At 41.5% G+C, this 23,581-nt stretch overlaps 1 protein-coding gene across 1 annotated transcript in view; it reads right to left on the reverse strand.

Annotated features, from left to right (window-relative positions):
* Positions 1-375: 375 nt before the first annotated feature.
* The window catches only part of LOC109913741 (interleukin-1 receptor accessory protein), a 38,651-nt gene continuing 15,445 nt past the window's right edge, over positions 376-23,581 (reverse strand). The window contains exons 3-8 of the mRNA XM_048604535.1: positions 15,385-15,467; positions 7,388-7,673; positions 5,408-5,639; positions 1,250-1,418; positions 1,067-1,138; positions 376-512 (exon numbers count right to left, since the gene is read on the reverse strand). Coding sequence (XP_048460492.1) covers positions 376-512; positions 1,067-1,138; positions 1,250-1,418; positions 5,408-5,639; positions 7,388-7,673; positions 15,385-15,467 — 979 coding nt within the window. The remainder of the gene's footprint in view (positions 513-1,066; positions 1,139-1,249; positions 1,419-5,407; positions 5,640-7,387; positions 7,674-15,384; positions 15,468-23,581) is intronic.

Raw genomic sequence — 23,581 nt, forward strand, 5'->3', positions numbered from 1 at the left:
GCTGCCTGGCCTGCTGTGTTCCTCCAGCTCCACACTGTTATCTGACTCCAGCATCGGCAGTTCTTACTATCTCAACCTAAGAGAACGAGCAAGTTTTCAGAAAGGAATTTTTCCACTCTTACCAAACACACACGCAAATTTCCAAAAACTCACTTTTCCCAGTATATCAAACTGTTGCCTCTCTTGTTGGCAAAGCCCACTTAGGCAAACTGACTTTTGAATCAGAGTAAAAATTGAAGCAATTGGTTTTGGTTGCAACATGAATTTTAGAATTTCCCAACCTCTGGCATGAGCTTGGCCAATTCCACCCAGGGTGTATCAGTGTAACAGCCAGAAGCTATATTTTTAATAAGTAGAAACCCATCTTTAGGAGGTTCAAAAGTACCTCTGAAATATTTTTATTGCTGGAGTTAGGTCCTCTGCATGTTGTCCATTGACAGTCCACCAGAGATTTGTGGGTGAATTGTGGATACAATGGAAGTACATCCTACAGGTTAAATTTACTTCCTGACCTAGGAGAGAAATTGAAAATAACATTTTGAAAATAACAATGTCACAATCTGATAAACATGTCAATCTCTCCCACAAACAAAGGTAACTTTACTTTCACATGTTTATTCTGTGATCTCTATTTGCAAAAGAAGGCCATTTTTGCGGGCAAAATGTGACATTTGAGCATGTCATAATTTCAGCAAAATTTCTTGTAGTACTTTTCATCAAAAGGTAAAAGAAAGTGTTATTGAAAGTTTTGTATGGGCCACACATCTTCCATCTACAAAGATGAACTTTCTTTTGACACAGTCTAGCTTGTGCTTTCCTGCCCACAGTACAACATGGTAATTTACAACATCAAGAGGCACTAAGTAATTACAGACTGACTACTGGGAGGACATGTGAAACATGTTGCTGAAATCTTTCTTACAAACTGCTTGCCATCTTGTACAAGATCTTGCATTGATCAACTTGATCACTGACAATTTACAGGTGCATTATTTAAATTCCCTCATGCTGCTAAATTTTGCAAAAACCAAACACAAACACAATAATGGCAGAAGACCTCACTCACCGTGTTCCACTTTAATCTGTTGATCAATCTTTGGCAAAATTAAAACCGGTGCCTTCAGTTCCTGTTGGCTAGCTGTGGTCAAACAAAAATCTCAGATTAAGACAAGAATCATCAGCCTGATAATTAGCCCAAGGCTCTGGGATCAGGAAAGAAATTGTGCACTAAGTCAAAAGGAAGATTTACCACAAATCGAGATGGTGACGGTTCTGGTCAGACTGTAAGGCCGTTCTCTTTGTGTCATTGTTGTGATACAAGTGTATTCTCCTTTGTGGTATTCTCTTACAATTAAGAATAGCAGTTTACCCTCAGTCTCTTTCACCATGTCCACCACTTTCTCAACTCTCCAACACCCCTAAGTGGAAAAGAAAGAAGGAAGAAAAAAAGAGACCAAAACAAATAACATTGGGTTGTTTCTCATTTATACCTGTTTAAAACACAAAATTGATATTGTCCAATCACATACTAGTCACAAAAATGTAGCCATCTTGGATCACTTAAATTCATTATTCTCGAAAGGGACCTTGACAACCTAGAGAGACAAAAGCAGCAGGGATAAAGAAGCACCATCACCTCCAAGTCAGATATTCCATCCTGAATTATAATTAGAATTCTTTGCACTTTCACTGTAACTGGGTGATAGTCCTGGAACTCCCTTGCCAACTGCACTGCAGTGGTTCAAGAAGGTGACTCAAGACCACCTTCTCAAGGGCAAATAGAGATGCCATTAAAAAAAGAAGGCCTCACCACCAACTCTCACACATACCAAGTTAGTTTTTAAAAAAAATATCATGAGCAACATTGTTTAGAGAAAAGAAAAAGTACACAACATCAAATAAACTGTATGAGATCGTTGAGGGCAGGAATGAAAACTGGTTTCAGGAAACTGCATGCAAGGATAAGCAGAATTAATAGAAATGTAGTGCATACGATTGAATCAGTCTCAGACAACAACCAAGAGGAGGAACAGAGTCAGTGTCTCAGGAACAGAGTTCATAGACAGCACTGAAGACATTGGGCTTTAGTCTTTGCGGAACTTAGCAGCAGGGAATTTCTGCTCCTTGAGGAATTGTAGATTCATGAAACAATTACAGGCAGCAGAGTTGACTGTGTGAGGCAGAATAGGGTGCCAGCAGCATACCTACGGAACCAACAATGACTGAAGTAACCATTTACATGTTGAATGCAGAAGAGAGCAACCAAGTTTATAACAGTACAGGAGTCTTCCCAAAGTTTAGAAGACTTCAGCCTCAAGGAGACATTCCAGCTGAACATTGCATAAAATGCTTAAATGAGCAGTAAATGTAAACTTGAAACAATTTTCTATAAGTAAATGTAACTCCTTTTAAAGGAAGAATGTATTAGTCAGACACAAGGATTGGTGAAACAATAATGTGGATTCTATGTTTGAAGCCTACATGCAGATAATATTCACTAGATCATGTTACGTACCAGACCAAACCCCCTCAAATATATAAAAGGGATAGCTTAGACCTTATTTTTAAAACTTATTTAAAGGAAAGTGTAAGGTGCTGTGTTCCCGGTATAATTTGGTTGGACATACTACTCAGCTTTAAGCAAAACATACTTTATTCTTACCTCTGGTTAAAATGTAAACAAAAGGAGGAAGGATTGGTCTAACTTGAACTTTACTGGAAAACTTAACAGAATAATAGATTACTTAACTACTAGGCAGCAATTTTACAATCTAGTAAAATATAACATAAACACACCCTTGGAAAAGGCAAATTCAGTAAAACAGATTGTTTCACATGTGATTCTGACAGCAGAGAGAACCCAAGCTTTTAGCTGTCGCAACATCCACAAGCAGCTTCAAAACTACTGAAAGCTAAACCAAAACGCCGATTCTGAGAGAGCCTGACTCCACCCATTCATGCTGCTTCTAATGTTCCAAAAATAAAACACAAGGATTCACAAGCTGTTGATTTTATTGGCTTGGAACTGACCCCTCATTACCCTGGTCTCAACCTCTTGGAAAAATAAAATATACCTCTTAAAGCCATAGTATTGTCAATCATTACATATGATCTCTACCATAGCTACTTCAGATAGCCTGCTAAATCACAGAAATAAAACATTACATTTTGTTGAGTTGTGCAGTTGTTGCATAAGCTAATAGTTCTGTAGGGGCTAATATTCCTGTTACATTAGCTTATTCTACTGATGTTGCACAGTCTCTGGGTGGAGACAGGAAGTTCTACATTAGCTCTCGGAGAAGTATCTGTACTGGCTCCCTTAGGTCCTGGTAATATGCCTGACCTAATGTAATTGTACATATTGCTATCATGCAAAAAAAAAAACCTTCTTATTATCTAAAAACAGTGTCTCTGCTATGAAAACTCTACATGGTGAATCTTCTAGCACTGGTCACTATATAGGCCTAAGACAGAGCAAATATAGAAGAGGATAGGTGCCAGTAAAATGCTTCAGACAGTTGTTACCCAGTACAACATACTGTAGATGTAGCAAATATTATATACTACCAGGAGTGGTTGCTGGGGAAAATATTATTGGAGTTATCAACTGTGTCTAAGACACACTCCCTCAAAAAGGTACATAAAAATACCCTTTCAATTCTGACTGAAGATTTACTCTTAAAGAATCAAGCTATTTACACCTCAACAAATGAAAATAACCCTACTTCTGAATGTACTTTAGACAGGTAGCAATACAACAGTTTACAAGCCCCTGAAATATATCTGTTATTTGTTTATCTATCCAGGTTTAGTTATAGTGATATTTGCTGGATGCTGTTGTGTTTTCAGAATGCTGGCGAAGGTCACTTTTTTTTTGTTTTACATCTTGGATTATATTCTAGTTGCAATTCTGTTACTGTGCTTCTTATTATGCATCTGTTTCATCGTACTTTGATGCCATTTGGTGTTCAGATGTGAAACGATCATGGATCTGGGCATATGCTGAAGATTTCTGTTGAATTTCAGCTACCATCAGTTGGATAATGTATTCAAACATTTGTCCAATATGCAGATTGGGTGATTCATGACCTGCATGCAGTCATGGGCTTCTTTCACCTTGGCTGTTTTTCCAAGTAATGCATCTCGCACTCCTGGGAGCATTGATGAGTGATGACTGGGGAGGTTTGCCTATACTTGACTGCCAAAAAGCAGATCTGCATTAGTTTAACAGATCGACGAAGAGAGACCAAGTTTGGAATACTCTGTTCTAAATTGTGTCAAATAGTATTTTGGCCAATGATCGGCTTTACAGAGTTAGATGATCATTTTTCTGTGTAAGTGCAAGGTTTCCATTGATGGTGGCAGGTTGGTACATCTGTGATCACTGGATCACAGATCCATGCTGTCTACAACACTTGGTGATCCGGGAGAGTTGTGATAGTGGCAGGAATGGAATCACTAAGCCATTGTAAAGAAAAAACTGACAGAGATTGTTTCAATCAATTTCCACTTCTGTAGGTACATGCATACATGTGATGAAGGTACATACTGTACAAATGGTTATTTTGCCTTCTCCTGCTGCTAAGCCCTATGTTGCAATGCTGCTTTCGCATAGCAACTCTCAGGACTGCCACACTTTTCCACAACCATTTGAGAAGCAAATAGACCATTCTCAACCAACTTCAGTCAAACAGTCCTCTTCCTCCCACTTCCTCAGTCTCTCTTCATAAAATCGTTTTTAAAAAAAAAGCAATTTAGATTGAGCACAAAATAAACTGGAACACTATTTTTAAAATATCCCAATTATCCTTTTCCAGGGCTTGCTTATGAAAGTGTCCTGGAAATCAATCCTCAATTCCTCATCAATTCATGATCAACCTGAAGGAGTTGGCAACCAGATCCAGCACAGACCCCAAACTCAAGGCCCCTTGGGTCCTTCAGTAGGTAAATAGATTTGTTTATTAAAAAATATGCTTTGAGGACTGATTGACAAGTGCAGGACAACTGCTTAAATGATCACAGCTATTTTCCCTGAGTGCTTCCTATGTTAGAAGGAGAGTAGCCATCAGAACTGACCAATGGCAAAATTCATGGAGGTCTTATGGAGGAGTGAGTAGTGCCCTGCCTCAGAACCAGGTTCTCCATGTTCGAGTCCCACTCCAGGACTTGGCGGACGAGGAATGTGCATTCATAATACAGTCAAACTACAAATCTTTCCAACAAGCACCAATGGCAGACAATTAGTTTGGGAGAGATTCCTGGTCAGGCACATGGTGGAATAAAGATTGGATCTTCTACCTTCACTGTCCATAGCTCGACTCTAAAATGTGCATCACATAAAAGTACAAGTAACCACAATAACCTGGAATCCCGGTGTGAACTGCAATACGCCATAAATGTTCCATACCTGACCCTGGTCCTTTGTGTGGTGTTCCGAAGGGGCCTCATTTGCATACCAGGCAACTGTTGAGTTGACTGAAGACTTGGAGAACTCAGTAGTGTCTGGACAGCTCAAGTATTTGGTTTCTCCGAGAGCCAACTGAACAGGGAAAATCATTTCCTTACTGCTGTTGCAATCATTGTGTCCTTTCTGAATGACCAGAAGGGGTACAGCCACCTTGAGACAATAGGTGGTGTTCCTAGGATGAAGTTAACAAGAGAGAAGATTCTAATCAATGCAGCCCTGTTTAGGAGACCAACTGTACTTTGTGCCCCTTTCTGTTGTAAAAAAGGAGCTTTATTTTCCAATATGGTTAAATCCTCCTTACCCATGCTATTTACATTTTATCATTGCACAGGCCCTGTGCTTACAGCATTTACTGGCTTTCTCAATGTCGTTTTCCCAATGTCAGCCTATTTTATACTTGAAAATTGCCATGACCCAGTCCGAGATGTGGGTAGGTAGATGTGTGACAGTGAGGGGTTGCGGCTGGTAAAGCAGGTGGGAAATGTGTGAAAAGAGCATGGGAGGGACTGTTTAATCTACAGAGCTCTTAAGTAAAATACACCTACTTTCTGACTGGGCTTTTCAGGACAGGATTCAGGTCTTGAGGCTTGATCAATTAGGCCAGCCCATTATTTCAAAGAACAACTCCAAGGTTTAAAAAGGGACCATGCATCTGTTAGCACTCAGATGGAGCTCCCGTTACCTTGGAACTTACAGCCTCACAATTGTGGCTGCTAACTACACCGGTTTGGGGTGGAGAGTGGGGGGCGCGGTGTGATGGGTGTATTCTATAGTTTGAGAAGCCCTGATTGAAGATTTCCCCACTGTTTGATCATATGGTTTGTTCAATTATTGATACAAACAGAGGCCTAACATCTTGGTAACTGTTAATGTAGGCTTCTTGCTACACTCTACCTGATGGTAAACTATGGAGCAGGGTGCTACCAGCTGAACAGGTCTGACCTGAAACTCTAACTCAGATTTCCTTCATTGTTGCTGCCAGACCTGCTGAGCCTTTCCAGGAATTTCCATTTGTCTAACTTCTTCCTGGTACTTCACAACAAGATCACGAAGGTCACAGTGACATCGTTGATTATCTCAGTAGCTTACATTCATCATGTTCAACCCCTCTCAATACACCCACCATTTACACATATATCAGCTGGTAACATTCCTGCACTCAGAGGATCCAAGGGGGTAAGGGGGCATTGTGTGTGTGCGCGCATACATGTGTGTATCTACCCCCCCCACTTTCAATACCAAGTTAACAGACCGCACAGAAAAAAAATAAAAACAGATGGTAAATTCCAACTGATTGCCATCAGTGGGAAAGTTCTTAGCCCCAGGCCTCATGAAGACAATTCCACCTCCTGGCCTATTGGAGCCAACAATACAAATGAAGCCTGTCATTTTGTCAGACAGACCACAGAACTGCACAAGAAATGAACAAAGCAACACAAGACCAAAAAGTATTCTAACTCCTCTTCGACAATTCTCTAAAATTCTGACCTACTTTCCTTTCCAAGCCCTTAATGCACAAAACAGGAATCAATAAAGAGAAACAGTTCGCTTGGTCAAGACATCCAGTAAGAGGAAGCTGCTTCGATGTAATTGATAGAAGAGGAAGTGAGAAACGTTTGCTGTTACGAAACAAGATAATGAGTTACAATTAGCAGTAACATGCTGGAAGTGAATGAAGAGTGACTTTCGAATAATAATTAATTAGATCAATGCCCAAAAGGTTAACAAAATGCAGTGGAAGTGGAATAAACAGATTTCTCTTTCCAAAGAAACAAGGCAGCAGTGTCCTGATGGATTGACTGGCCTCCTTCCGTATTGTATGGTTCTGTGATATCACAGCCATCAGCTCCAATGCAAAACTGTGCAAAAATCTTGATAAGTGGCAAAAACCTTCAAATCAAACATTTTCAAGCAAAATACCTCAATATGCAGGTGTAGTTCCCAGAATCATTAGCAAACACTGGCCAAAACCACAGCACTTCCAGCTTCTTTGTGATTCGATTCCCTGCTTGGTCAAAGTCTATCAGCTCTTCCAGCTCTCCATTTTGTCTGGTTTTATACCACACTAGTGTTAGTCCCGAGTCATTGGCCATGCTGTAGCTTAATTTGGAGTGGGTCAGGAAGAGGGGGCAGCTAACCCTCGCTGGCTCCTCACTGTAGGCCTTCACTTCGGTGACATTATCCACATCCCAGTCCATGCATTGTCCTGAACCAAAAAAAAACAAACATGCGGATAAAAAATGAGGGATAGTCTTAGAAGAGAAGGCAGTTGATTTCAACAACCAGCATTGATATGATCTACGTAAAATATTCCAAGACATGGGACACAAAGGAAATGCTAGGAGAGATGACCAAAAGATTAACCAAAGAATTGGTTTTAAGGAGGAGATACACATGGTTCATTAAATGGAAAATTCAGGGATGGGTGTGTGAAGGTGGGGATAATAGTGCTGGAGGAGCATACGTATATAGGAATGGGTTAAGGTCAAGGTCAAGATAGAGAGACAGAGAGAGAGAATCTTCACATTTTGAGTCCAATGACTTTTCCTTAGAATGGAAGAGGGCTCAAAACCCGACATTCTAAAGCTGTTGAGAAGTGGAGGGAAGGAGGGGGAAGGAAGTGGAACAAATGGAAAAACAGAGCCCAGAACAAAAAGCAATGGGAGTGCTCATAGTAATACAGAAGTATAAAGACCATAAAACACAGGAGAAGTAATAGCCCCTTCAGCTCATCAATTCTGCTCTGTCATTCATTAGACCATGATAATCCTTAATGCCACTTTCCGGTCTTATCCCTACAATCTTCAATTTCCTCACTGATTAAAAATATGTTTACCTCAGCCATTAATATACATAATGACCCAACCTCTACAGCCCTCCGTGGTAAAAAAAGTCTACAAATTCAATAACTTCTGAGAGAAGAAATTTCACCTCACCAATATAAGAAACAGTTTTTCTCCAGAGAAAGGAGTTAATTTCAAACAGTTAGGTATTAGGATACCTCAATTTAGTTTGAAAGTTCCAGATGAGTCGTGTTTCATTGGAACGCTGAAGGGGCTGTTTAAAGCTATGAAGGTCTAAGCTCAGTTGCATGACTAATCAAAAAAAAAAAGACAATTGAATTCTCAAGCCCAGGAATTGAAAGAATAGGTTTGTATTAGCTGTTGTGATCGAGAAAGGAACTCTTTCTGGTGTTAAGTACTGTAAGGTGATGGTGTTGAGATAGATGGAACTGTATTTTAACAGCGTGTTTTAAAATCTTTCATATTGTGTTGTATATAAATTGCTTGGTTTATTCTATTTTATCTTCATTTCTTTTGCATGATAAACTTCTGTTTATTTGTTAAAACCAATCTGCAGTTTAAGTGAAAGACCACCTTGTTAAATAAAAACACGATCCATCAAACTAGATTTCAGTCTGGGATCTGACTTGTCCAGTCATAACTTCTGGGATCATATCACTGTACACAAGTTGGCTTCCATGATAATGATGACTTCACTTGGGGAGATACTTTGTTGGCTGTAAAGTACTTTGGGATGGATACTCCCAAGTTGTCGTGAATTCCTGGAATTGATCAGAGGAAAGTGTCATCAAGGGTCTCATGGTGTCTGGAAGACAATGAGAAGGCTGAACAGGACAAAGGGTTTTGGCCCAAAACATTGACTTTCCTGCTCCTTGAATGCTGTCTGACCTGCTGTGCTTTTCTAGCCTCAGACCGACAGACTCTGGCTTCCAACATCTGCAGTCCTTACTGTCTCCAGAATGCTGAACTATGTTGGGTCACATATAGCAACTCTTCTGTGCATTCTAGCTTGATAACAATCCAATAAAAACAGAGAAATATACAATTCTGTAATATACTTTACAAACTCAGGACATCTCAGATTTGAGGGTGACAATTTGAGCAAGTAAAAAATTGGACAGCCGTAAGGTCATAAAATATAGGAGGAGAAATAGGCCATTCAACCCATCAGGTCTGCTCTGCCATTCGATCATTCTTAACCTTATTTACCGGCTTTCTTCCCGTAACCTTTGATCCCCTTACTAATCAAGGATCTTCCTCTGTCTTTAAATACACTCAATGACATGGTCTTCACGTTCTCCTTGGCAACAAATTCCATGGATTCACCATGCTCTGGCTGAAGAAGTATCTCCTCATCTCAGTTGTAAAGGGTGGTCTCCTCGCTCTGAGGCTCAGCCATCAGGTCCTAGTCTGTCCTACTAGTGCAAACATCTTCTCCACATCCAGTCTATTCAGGCCTCTCAATATTCTGTAAGTTTCAAAGAGATCACCCTCATCCTTCTAAACTTCATCAAGTACAGACCCAAAATCCTCAACTGCCACTTATATGAAAAGCCTTTCATCCCTGGGATCATTCTTATAAATCTCCTCCGGACCCTTCCAAGGCCAGCACATCCAAAAATTGCTCATAATATTCCAAATGACTGGAGTTTTATCCAACCTCAGCAGTACATCCTTGCTGTTGTATTCTAGCCCATTTGAAATGAATGCAAACATTGCATTTGCCTTCTTAACTGCTCACCAAACCTTAAGAGAATCCTGAACTAGGATTCCAAGTCCCTTTGTGCTTCAGATTTCCATGGTCTTTCCCCAATTAGAAAATAGTTTGTACCTCTGTTCTCCTGCCAAATTGCATAACCTCACAGTTTCCCCACATAGAATTACCCGATGGAATACATTCTCGCCTGGTCTGGCCAAGTCCTTCTGCAGCCTCCCCACCTCCTGAACATGACCTGCCCCCACTTCATGATCTTTGTGTCACCTGCAAATGCAGCAACAATGCCCTCAGTTCCTTTGTCTGGTAGAAGTCAAACAAGGAGTTAAGAGGGTTAAAAGAGGCCATGAAAGGTCTTTCGTTAACAGGATTAAGGAAAATTCCAAGACATTTTATACATAAATAAGCAGCAAGAGGGTAGCTAGGGAAAAGTTAGGTCCACTCAAGGACAGAGGAGGAAATTCATGTGTGGAGCTACAGGAAGTGGGTAAGGTCCTTAACAAATACTTCGCATCCATATTCGCAAAGGAGAAGGACAGAGTGGATGGTGAGTCTCAAAGTGGTGTTGGGTGTTTTGAAAAGACGCCTATCTCCTTCAGAACTCTAAGGCGTAGTCAATCTGGTATGGGTGATTTATCCTCCTTCAGATGTTTTCAGCTTCCCTAGCATGTTCTTCTTAGTGATGGCCACTACACTCACTCTGCCCCCTGAATCTCTCAATATTCTGGTATGCTACTGGCATCTTCTACCATGAAAACTGATACAAAGTACCTGTTCAGTTCCTCTGCCATTTCTTTGTTCCCTGTTACTATGTCTCCAACCTTATTTTCCAGCAGTTCATGTCTGCTCTTGCCTCTCTTCAATATCTCTAAAAATCTCTTGCAATCTTTTATATTACTAGCTAGCTTACTCTCATATTTCATCTTCTCCCCCTTATTGCTGTTTTAGTTATCCCCTGCCAGTTTTCAGAGACTTCCCAAACCTCTGGCTTCCCACTAATCTTCACCACATTGTATGTTTTTTTCTGTTGTGCTGACTCTGCCTTGTCTGGTCAATCATGGTTGTTCGTATGTTTCCTCTTCCTGGAGAGGAGTTTCTATTGTGCCTCCCGAATTACCCCCACAAATTCCTGCCATCGCTACTCCATAGTCTTCCCTGCGAGGCTCCCTTTCCAACCAATTCTGGCCAGCTCCTCCATCCTGTCTTTGTAGTTGCTTTTACAAATTGTAATACCTGTACATTAAATTCTAGCTTCTCCCTGTCAAACTGCAGGGTGAATTCCGTCACTTATGGTCACTGCCCCCGGTGGTTCCTTCACCTTAAGCTCCTCACCTAGTGCTTCAGTCCACATCAGCAATTCCAGAATTTCCCTAGTGGCCTCTCCACAAACTGCTGTGAAAAGCCATCTTGTAGACATTCCTCAAATTCCTTCTCTTGGGATCCGCTACCAATTGTATCTACCCAGTCCACCTGCATATTGAAGATCCTAGGATTATTGTAATAGTGCCTTTTTTTGCATGCCTTTTCTTTTTCCTGATTTATTTTCTGCCCCACATTCTGACTACTGCTAGGAAACTTGTGCACACTTCCCATCAGAGTCCTTTTTCCTTTGTGGTTCCTCAACTCTACCCTAACAGATTCTATGCCTTCTGACCCTATATCACTTATTGCTATCAATTTATTTCATTTCTGTCTAAAAAAGGCACCCTTCCCCCTCTGCCCATCTGCCTGTTCTTTTGAATGGACTCGTGTCCATCGATATTTAGTTCCCAGCCCTTAGCCCTTTGCAGCCACGTCTCTGTGATGCCCACAACATCATACTCACCAATTTCAATCTGCACTACAAGCTCAGTTACTTTGTTTCATACACTGCACACACTCAAGTACTATGCCTTCAGTCCTGTGTTGACCATCCTCCCCATTCTCATATTTATCCCTTTATCTACCGTGCCTGAAGTAAGATTCCTGACTCTTTCCATGCTCTACCCTATTATTTGTTCTGGAAACTTTAATAACCGCTGCTGAACCCTCCCTCCTCCCTTAACTAGTTTGAAATCCTTGTAACTTTGATTTGGAACATCAGTTCATCGACCTTATTCTGAAAGCCTCATGCATGAAGATACAAATTCTTTTTGGGTTTCCCTACACTCTTATGGCTCAAGGGTACAATGTGATATTTACACATTCTGTGTGATTTTATATTCTTACTTCATGTACATAAATTCTAATCTATTGCAACGTTACAGATTGTGCAGTGAGCACATCATTGCCACTGGGGTTTGGCATTTATTCTTCACACAGATTCTACATTTGGCACCAGACTGTGTCTATTTTTGCTGAGAAAGACAGACCAAGGGGTGACCTGGTAGAGGTCTATAAATTTGCAACGGTGTTTGATCGGTCAAGTTTATAAAGATATTCCGATATTTAAGGATGTTAAAACTATAGTCTGTCAGATATAAGATTGTCACAAATAAGTCTATGAGGGAATTCGGGAGAAACTGGTGTAGTGGGAACGTAGGGCTTATATTACAGAGGGTAGTTAGATGGATGTAAGGGGAACCTAAATACACACTTATTGGAGAAAGGAATAGAAGGATATGTTGATGGAGTGAAATTAAAATTGGGTGAGAGGAGGATCTTATGGAGAATAAATACCAGCATGAAGCAGATGGATCAAGTGGCCTGTCTCAGTGATGCAAGTTTTACATAATTCATGAGCACTTCCAGGTGATAATGATTGTATGTTTACAGTCTGTTATTGCAATCTACTTAGGGACTTCACACCATTAAAGCAGTTCAAAATCTTTTTATACCCTACTTTCTGTTACAATGCTAAAAGCCTTGTTGTTCTGGGTTTGCCAGCTCTTTTCTTCGCAGTCCCTCAAAAAACAAGGATGACTGATTGGCTTCTACTCCAGAGGATGGGTCCTGAGGTAACTAATACTCCATGCTGGATCCATATATCCCTGGCACGGTTGAAGCAAGTGGTGTTTGAATAGGGAAGTGGGTAGGGTGCATAGGCTTTTGCATGCTCCTTCCACTTGGGTCGGTCAGAGATTCTCGAGATGGTTGGCACCTTTGCAGATGCTTTTCTTCTAATTTTGGCAATCTTGGACAAGTGATTCCCACAAATCAGTGGGGACATTGCATTTTCCAGGCATTAACCTAATCATGATGTATTTTCTCTGGTGGCTGCGTGATAGTAACTCTGAAATCTTGTACTACAGTCACTAATGGATTAAACCACTGATTTATGTTTGTAAAGGGCTTCAGGATTTTAGAGCAAACTTGCTATGATGTTACAGAGCTGCTCATCACTGGGCTTAAATAGCACAGCGTGGGCTTTGTTAAAAGGAATCTCATGGAGAAGCCTCTTGAATCCAAATAGAGAGAGTCAGGCAGTAGCCTGAAATCTGAATAGTCTTTTAATCATGGAATGAGATTAAAGTCTGGTATATCTATGACTACGATGTCTAAACAGCATTACAAAGAAAAACAAGCCTAAAGATCTCGACTTTGCCTTCTTCTCAACCTGTCATGCTTGAGCCTAAACTTTTGGATACGGGCATTAAATCTCACAACAAAAGGCTTTGATGGGAATTAAATGTCTTGGGCTTGAATTAGCCATAAAAGAGCCAACTTGTACCCAGGAGGCAAGACAGGGTTATGTGAATAAGACTATTGTCTCTGAAGCAGTAGGTCCTGTGTTCAAGTTCAACACCAGAGACCTGAGCTCAACATTTGATTTGATATTGAAGTGCAGTACTGAGAGAGTGCAGCACTAATTTTAAATGCCATTATTTTAGGTGAAATATTAAATTGATGCTCCATTTGATCTCTCAGGTAGGTATAAATGATCACATGGCATTCTTTGGAGAGTATTTTCCCTGTGCTCTGGACAATAGATGTCCCTGAATCAACGTTACAGAGAAACGCTACCTTATGATGATCATATTATTGTTTGTTGGTGTTAGCTGCAGGCAAATTGGCAACTAACACTTCACAGATATTTAATTGATGTAAAGGACTTAGGGATATACGGAAGTTGTGAAAGGGATAGCACAAGCAATTAGTAATACTCCAGTGGTCTGTCAATCACTAGCTAGTTATAGAGACCAGAGATAAACAATCACCTACAGGATGATCACGCAGCACTCTGAAATGTGTTGGACTAAATTTCAACAATCTGTTTATTAATTAGGCTGGGGCTGTCTTATGGAAAAAGAGAGATTGGTTTACATTTCAATTTGCTGTGTACGTGTCCAATGTGCACTTCTTAATAGACTGTTATTATGTTCATTTATTTTACTGTCCCATACAGTCCATTGTTTGTGTCACAGAACCAAGCAGCACAAAAGCTGTCTATTTGACCCACGTACAGAGCAATCCATTAACTCCTCATGACAGCTGCCATTATCACTCCAGGAACTCTGGGAAATTGCGGCTCCAGAAATACTGACAAGTTAATCATTAAAAACCCTCATACACTCAAAACCAAAAACTTCAACTCCAAACCATAAAATAAATTACTTTAATATATATTCTTGCGGGGAGGTGATGGCCTAGTGGTATTATCGCTGGACTGTTAATCCAGAGACCCACATAACGTTCTGGGGACCCGGGTTCGAATCCCACCACGGCAGAATCTAATGATGACCGTGAATCTATTGTCGATTGTCAGGAAAAACCCATCTGGTTCACTATCGTCCTTTAGGGAAGGAAACTGCTATCCTTACCTGATCTGGCCTACATGTGACACCAGTCCCACAGCAATGTGGTTGACTCTGAACTGCCCCCTGGGCAATTAGGGACCAGCAATAAGTGCTGCCTGGCCAGCAATGTCCTCATCCCGTGGATGAATTTAAAAATGTTTACAGGTACTTATATTGCAACAGCAAGTTCCTAAGAACAACGTGAGAATATCCAGATCAGTGATTTTAGTGAATGACCTCTTTACAGCCACAAGGAACACAGGGACTCAGTTAAAGTCTTACCTAAAGAAAGATACGACCTCAGAGAGTGCTGCACCTAATCAACACTGCACTGGAATGGCAGCTTAGAGTGTGTGCACAAGTATCTGAGTGGAATTTGAACCAAAGACTGTCAGATGCAAAAATAAAAGCGGAGGACATGCAGATTGAAACAAATGAACGCATCACACCAAACCAAGGACAGGAAGAGGTAGCTTTCTTACCAAATAATGGTTCACAGAAAAGGGTCAGACTGCAACTCAGAAGGAAAAGCAGCAGAGTGAGTCTAATTGGGTAACTCTATCAAGGGCTGGCAGATGTGTGAAGGGGCTCAACAATCTTTTTTCTGTACAATTATATCATTCCATAATAAAACAGGACAAATACTGTAAATACATTTCATTATTCAAGAGTTAAAAAGCTCACCAGATGCGCTGAGCCGATGAGTTACTGTTGCAACAATACAGGTCAATATGTACACAGCAAAGGTTGAAAGGGACCAAGGCATTCTAAAACAAAAGCAGAAATATGCTTCAATTTTTTTTAAGAAAAATTGACAGCAAGACAAATTTCTCTATCAAGGCTCAGGGAGTTTAACACAGAATGTTACAGGTGAGAGACAGATGATTGGGATGGCTCCCCATTTTTTAACATCTCAATTAACTGAAGACAGAGCATTTTAAATAAGAAAAAGAAGTGACTTAACTTCTGTAATCATCAGGAACAGGTTGCCTCATAAATTTGAAAAGAAATATGGCTACTACTCAACACCAATACATATCCCCTGAACACACAATTTACAAATTCAAATCAAACTTGAAGTTAGATATAATTCTTCAAAATTTAGAACACAACTTTCCGAATAGCCATGATATATCAAGAATCTTGATTACCGATAACACATTTGATAGCTGTAGTGATTGGAACAAGGGACTGGTGGATCCATTGACTATGAGGGGTCATTAACCTGGGCTAAATCAGGGAGCCCTGGCTGACAGCTAGAAACAGGAGTTTCAGGGAGTCTCCTCATTCTAGGGACTAGCTTGCAGCTGGCTGTGCACAAGTAAATAATGGGTGACTTGGTGATGGGACACCAGCCTCTGTGGAGTTATTTCAATAGTAAACAGTAGATAATGAAAAGCAAAGAGAAATTACTCCTGACTTTGATGATAAGTCAGCATTCCTTCAAAGAAGTTAACAATGTGCTGATTACATCGAATTATAGACATAGGGAGGGCGACATTCAGCACAATAAGCTTTGCTGGCTCTTTGAAATAAACAATCAAATTATCCCAGTACAGCTACAACATTGTCAGGTAGATGCCAATGTGGAAATTTGCCCAGGTATGTCCTATACACAAAAAAAACAGGAAAATACAACCTGGCCAATTACACCCTATTCTTGATGATCAGTAAAGTGATGGAAGGTGTCATCAACAGTGCTATCAAGCAGTATCTGCTCAGCAACGCCCAGCTTGGGTTCTGCCAGGGCCACTCAGCTCTTGATCTCATTACAGCCTTGGTTCAAACTTCGACAAAGAAACCTACATGCAGAGGTGAGGGGAGAGTGACAGCCCTTAACATCAAGGTAGAATTTCACAGAGTGGTATCAAGGAGACCTAGCAGGACCAGAATCATTGGGAGGCATTAGGAAAACGTTAGGTGGAGTCTTTTCTATCTCAAATGGAATGGCTGTGGTCGACAGTGGTCGGTGATTTCGGCTCTAGGACATCTCTGCAAGAATTCTTCAGTGTGGATGTTTTCTAATCGATCTGTTCAGAGATGGTATTATACACCTCTGAAGCAGGTGGAACTTGAATCTGGGACTCCTGGCTTCGACACATGGGCACTACCACTGTGACACAAGAACACTAATTCTCAGAGACGTGTCCTCAGTCCAACCACCTTCAGCTGCTTCAATGATCTTCCCTTCATTATGTGGTCAGAAAGAGATGTTCACTGATGATTGCAAAATGTTCCACACCATCCGTGAATCTCCAGATATAGATGATTCCAAATGTCAAGATGCAGTAGAGCCTGGAAAATATTCAGCTTCGGCTGATAGCTAGAAAATAGTATTTGCACCATACAAAATGAGAGGCAATAACTAACTGCAATGAGAAAATCTAACCTTCACCCTTTGACATTTACATGCATTATCATCATCGAATCCTCCACGGATCAACATCTTGGGGGCCACCATTGATCAGAAACTGACCTGGACTAGCCACATAAATACTGTGGTGCAACAGTAGGTCAGAATCAGAAGCTAGGAATCCTGCAAACAGTAGCTCACCTCCTGACTCCCAAAATCTGTTAATCATCTACAAGGCACAAGTCACGCACTCACCTGGATGGGTGCAGCTCCAGCAACACAGGAAGATTGAGACCATCAAGAAAAAGCAGTCTGTTTCATTGACATCTCATCCACAACTGTTCAACATTCACTCTGTCCAATGATGACCATTACCTACAGGGTGAACCATCTACGAGATGCACTGCAACAACTCACCTCCATCAACAATACATTCTAAACCCACAAACCTCTACCACTGAGAAAGGACAAGGCCATCAGATACATAGGAACAATCACTTGCAAATTCCTCTCCAAGCCACACACCATCCAAATTTAAAAATATGTCATCATTCCTTCGGGGTTGCTGAATCCCAAATCCAGGAACTCCTGCCCTAATGGCAATGTGGATGCCCCTATACCCAGGACTATGGTGATTCACAATGCAGCTCACCACCTTCCAAATGGAATGCAGGAATGCACAACAAATGCTGGCCTAGCCAGCTATGTTCAAATGCTGTAAAAGATATATATTAAAAAAAAGTGAACACAAAGCATGATGCACCTTAACGGACAAGCTGTGACCATTCTAAGAAATAAGTAGCAAGTTCCTCCCAATCATTAATGTCTATGTGGCCACGTGTCAAGGAGAACTTCAGTCTGTCTTTAAAGCATTTTCTTTGTCCTGCCCTTTAATGGTGACAATTTGTGAGTTGAGAAAATATTGGCATGGCAGGGCAATAATTTTCCACTGCCCAGACACAGTTTCCAGTTGAAAGTTGGTTTGGAAGGAGTTTTGAGAGAAAGGTAGTAGAGTTACCTTGCTCTTGCTGACATGGTCCTCCCATTGAATCTGGAAGATGTGGCAGAGGCATTACAGATGGAATTCCTTTAACCCTCTCATATGGCACTGATACACAGTGCTTGGAGACCGTAAGGACTGCAGATGCTGGAAGCCAGAGTCAACATATGTGGAGCTGGTAAATCTCAGCAGGTCAGACAGCATCCGAGGAGCACACAAGTCAACCTTTCGGGCCAAAAGCCATCATCAGGACTGGGGAGGAGGAGGCAAGTCCAGAAGTAAAGAGAGGGAGGGGGGTGGGGCTAAGGAAAGGGTAGGTGGGATGGCAATAGGTGGATGCAGGAATGGGGTTATTGTGATTGGTCAGTGGGAAGGGTGGATTGGATAGGTGAGTAGGCAGATGGACAGGTTAGGTCAGGTCAGAGAGGCAAGGAGGAGGGGGAGGGCTGAACAGGAAATGGGTGGAGGGATTTTGAAGCTGGTGAAGTCAATATTCAGGCCATTGGGCTGTAAGCTCCCAAGGTGAAAGATCAGGTGTTGTTCCTCCAGTTTACATTTGGTCTCACTCTGACAGTGGAAGAGGCCAAGGACAGACATGTCACTAAGGGAGTGAAGAGGGAATTAAAATGGATGGCAACCGGAAGGTCAGGTTGGTTAGCGCACGCAGAGTGCAGTGCTCCACTAACCGGTCCCCAAGTCTGTGTTTGGTCTCCGGACATAGAGGACACTACATCGGGAGTAATGGATATAACAGATCAGGTTTATGAAATGCAGGTGAATCTCTGCGCAATTTGGAAGGATTGTTTGGGGCCTTGGACAGAGGTGATGGGGAGGTTTAGGGGCAGGTGTTACACCTCTTGTGGCTGCAGGGAAAGGTACCAGGTGTGGTGGAGAAGATGGAGGGGAGCGTAGAGATGACGAGGGAGTCACAGAATGAATGGTCTCTGAAAAGTAGGCAGGGGTGGGAAAGGAAATATCTTTTCGGTGGTGGGGTCTAATTGTACGTGGCGACATGTTGGAGGATGAAGTATTGGATTTGGAGGTTGATGGGGTGGTATGTGAGGACTAAGGGGACTCTATCCTTGTTCTTGTTGGGGGTGTGGGGGGGGGGGGGGGGCGGGGGGAGGAGGGGATTTGAAGGAAAAGGACAAGATGTGGTTGAAGGCACCCTCAATTACAGAGGAGGGGAAATTCCGGTCCCTAAAGCAGGAGGATATCTGGGATGTCCCAGAGCAGAACACCTCATCTTGGGAGCAGATGTGGCAGAGGCAGAGGAATTGAGAGTAGGGATAGCATTTTTTACAGCAGGGTGGGTGAGAGGAGGTGTAGTCGAGGTAGTTGTTGGCTAGGAGGCCAGAGTCTGAATCCAGAAATTTGTCATAACATCCCTGGAGAGGGTGATCAAAAATACTTGTCATGGATACATCATCCAGTCTCACTATAGCAACAACAACAACCTAGGCCACTTTGATGACTTGTGGGGTCACTGTTGTCAAATAGGCATTGGCATCATTTGAGGAAGGTTGGGTTGGTGTAGCTGATTGGGTGTTGGATTTCTTCATCAATGGTGGCTTTTTGAGAGATGAGGCTGTCAATGTTGGGGATGTGCTCAATGTATTCCACAGTCTCTCTTTCAACACACATGGGAGGAAGAATATTTGACTGACCAAGACTGGTTGATTTATGAGTATCTGTGCCAACCTAACTGACCACTCTAGTCATACATGGCCTGTAATGTGTGGATGACGACAGTTTTGCAGCTTGCTCTATACAAGATTTGTTTGGAAACTCTCAATCTCTTCAATTCTACACAAGGGATTTAGTCGGTCCTTGAATGTTGTCAAAACAAATTAAAAATCTTTAAGTGTACAGTAAGGTCCAAATCTGACTGGAGAGATATTTGACTTCTCCCCATCTGAAGCAAGTTTGATTCCATTAAAATAGAATTGCGGGTTTCACAGTGCTGCCTGAGATATACTTAAGCTGGTAAACACTTGCCAAAGTCAAGACATGACAGATATTTCCAGTTAGGTTTGAGAATACATTGTATCCTGAATTTTGTTGCTCTTCAAGTTTAATCATATATACAGCAAATATGGCTAATTTCTGATGAAGGGTCTAGGCCCAAAACGTCAGCCTTTCTGCTCCTATGATGCTGCTTGGCCTGTTGTGTTCATCCAGCTCTGCACCTTGTTGTCTTGGCTAATTAATCACCTTCATTGCTCAGACCTTTAAGTATAGGAGTTGGGACATCATGTCGGAGGTTATACAGGACATTGGTGAGGCCTCTTCTGGAGTTCTGTGTCCAGTTCTGGTTGCCCTGCTATAGGAGGATATATTACTGAGCTGGACGGAGGTCAGAAAATATTTACCAGGATGTTGCTGGGAATGGAGGGTTTGAGTTATAAAAAAAAGGCTGGGACTCTTCATTGGAGCGTAGGATGTGGAGGGATGACCTTGTAGAGATTTATAAAATCATGAGGGGTTTAGATAAGGTGAATGGCAGGTGTATTTTCCCTAGGGTAAGAGATTTCAAGAATAGGGGGCATATTTTTAATGTGAGAGGAAAAAGATTTAAAAACCCTATGAGGGTCAACCTTGTTACTTACAGAATCGTGCGCGGAATGAACTTCAAGAGGAAATGGTGGATGTGGATACAGTTACAACGTTTAAAAGACATTTAGATAAGTACATGAACAAAAAAAAAATGTTTGGAGGGATATGGGCCAAGTGAGGTAGGTGGAACTAGTTTAGTTTAAGTTTATGATCATCATAAACTGGTTGGACCGAAGGGTCTGTTTCCATGCCGTATGACTCTGACCTAAGCCACTTTTGTGTACACAGTAACAATTTTAAACAAGATGTAATTTTTCGTTAAATTAATGCCCTTCACTCTAAACCAGATCTCAGAGAGATGAAACATTGCAACAAGGGTATGCATCAACAAACAGAAATAATCAGCCTCTTCTCCCCACTCACTTGAATCAGTTTAAAATTTCAATCTTTTCAGCACAAACCAATGGAGATCAATGCTAAGGGATTCATACTCTCAATTTCCTGAACAAAGTGTTAGCATCAAGCACTTCCAGGTCAGTCACTCTGGAAACAGCTTAAGAGAAAAGCTAACAAGCACCAACATGTAATCATTCACAATGCGAGCCAGGCAAACTGATTAAGCAATTATCAAATTGCAGGTCACGAGTCGTGGAGCCATTTCCAAACAAACAATAGGTGTCACTAGAAAAAGAAGAAAGAATTATATTTATAAAGCACCTTTCACAAATTTGGAACATCCATCAGCAATTTACAGCTAATTAAGTACTTGTTTATAACATCGTAACTGTTGGAACACAGAAAATGTGGCAGCCAATTTATATATAGCAAATCCCACAGAAAGCAATAAGATACGATCATAGAACCATAGAGACCTACAGCGTAGAAAAAGGCCCCTGTGGCCCCCATTGCATCTGCACCAGCCAAAAACAGCTATTTTAATCCCATTTTCCAGCACTTGGCCCATAGCCTTGTATGCCTTGGCAGTAATGTGCAATGACGTCTTAGAAGGCTCCTCAAACTAAGCCATATGGGGTAGAACTTAAAAACCAAAAAGGAGCAATCGATTGCTCGGAGTGTAAAATGGAATCCCTAACAGTCCGAGAGAAATAGATGAGCAGATATGGAGGCAAATATCAGGGAAGTGTCAAAATAATAGGGTAGTGATAGTCAGGGATTTCATCTTCCACAAAATGAACTGGAGTAGTCATAGTGTGAAAGATCTACAGGGTACAGGGAGCGGAATTCTTAAAAATGTATTTAGGACAGCTTTTTAAACCAGTACGTAGAAAGGCCCGAAAAGAAAGGGAGTGATCCTAGATTTAAATTTAGATAATGAAGCCAGGCAAGTGGTTGAAATATCATTGTGGGAACGTTTTGTAGGCAGCAGTCATAACTCTGTTGGATTCAAGGATTGTTAAGGAGAAGGACAAGTTTGGGCCTGAAATCAAAGTTCTCAACTGGGGATAGGCTGACGTTAATAAGATCAGGTATGAAATGGCCGGAGTGAACTGCGAGCAGATGTTTTCAGGTAAATCTGTCTCAGAACAGTGGGATACATTCGAGGAAATAAGCAGGGTATAGGGCCAATATTTTCCAACAAAAGAAAAGGTTGGGGCCATCCAAAGGTTAGATATTGAGGGATATAGAGCATTGGATTAAGAGGAAAAGGGAGGCTTACAGCAGACGCTGAGGTTTGAAAACAGCAAAATGCCTACAAGAGTGCAGAATGTGGAAGAGGGAATTTAAAAAGCAAATTAGGACAGCTAAAAAGGAGATATGAAAGGATACTGGCAGGTAAAGTAAAGAAAATCCTAAAAATTGTTTTACAGGTTCATTAAGGGTAAAAAGGAAAACAAGGGAAAGAGTAGGATCCATTAAGGACCACAGCAGTAATTTGTGCATGGAACCAGAGGATATAGATAGGCTTCTAAATGAATACTTTATTTTAATGTTTGTGAGAGGGATAATGTTGGTATAGAAATCAGGAAGAAAGTCCATGATATGATTTTCAAAGTTAGCATTGACCAAGAGGAGGTTCTGTGTGGTCTGGCAGGCTTAAAAGAAGTTAAACCTCCAGGGCTGAATGAAATATATCCCAGGTTATTGGGTTAGGCAAGGGAGGAAATAGGCAAGGGCACTTGAGAAAATGCTCAATTCCTCTCTGCCCAGAGGAGAGGTGTCAGACGACAGCCAATGTGGAACCATTGTTCAGAAGGGAGCAAAAGGATAAACCGGGAAACTACAAGCCAGTCAGTCTAATCTCGCTGGTGGGGAAAATATTGGAAGCAGTTCTGAGAGACAGAATTAAGCTTGCATTTGGAGGAGAGGGGATGAATCAAGAACAGTCAGCATGGTTTTGTTCAGTGGAGGCTATATCTGACCAACTTGATTGAATTGTTTCAAGTGGTGACAAGGTGTGTGGATAAAAGCAATGCTTTTGATGTCATCTACTTGGACTTCAGCAAGGCTTCTGATAAGGTCTTGCACGGGAGACTGATAGTGAGGATAAAAGTCCATGGATTCCGAGGAAATTTGGTGAATTGGATCCATAATTGACTGAGTGACAGGAAGCAGAGCGCGACTGTTGAGGGGTATTTTACTGACCGGAGGTCTGTGTCCAGTGGGGTCCCACAAAAGCAAGTGTTTGGCTCCTGCTGATTTTGGTTTATACAAGTGATTTAGACTTGAATGTAGGAAGGTTGATCGGCGAGTTTCACACATGATACAGAAGTGAGGAGAATAGCTGTAGATTACAGGAGGATACAGATGGGATGGTCAGAGATAGTAGGAACTGCAGATGCTGGAGAATCCGAGACAACAAGGTGCAGGGCTGGATGAACACAGCAGGCCAAGCAGCATCATAGGAGCAGACAGGCTGACGTTTCGGGCCTAGACCCTTCATCAGAAAAGGGGGAGGGGAAGGAAGTTTTGAAATAAATAGGGAGAGAGTGGGAGGCGGATAGAAGAGGGAT

This window comes from Rhincodon typus, chromosome 13 (assembly GCF_021869965.1).
Source record: "Rhincodon typus isolate 14 chromosome 13, sRhiTyp1.1, whole genome shotgun sequence".
NCBI lineage: Eukaryota > Metazoa > Chordata > Chondrichthyes > Orectolobiformes > Rhincodontidae > Rhincodon > Rhincodon typus.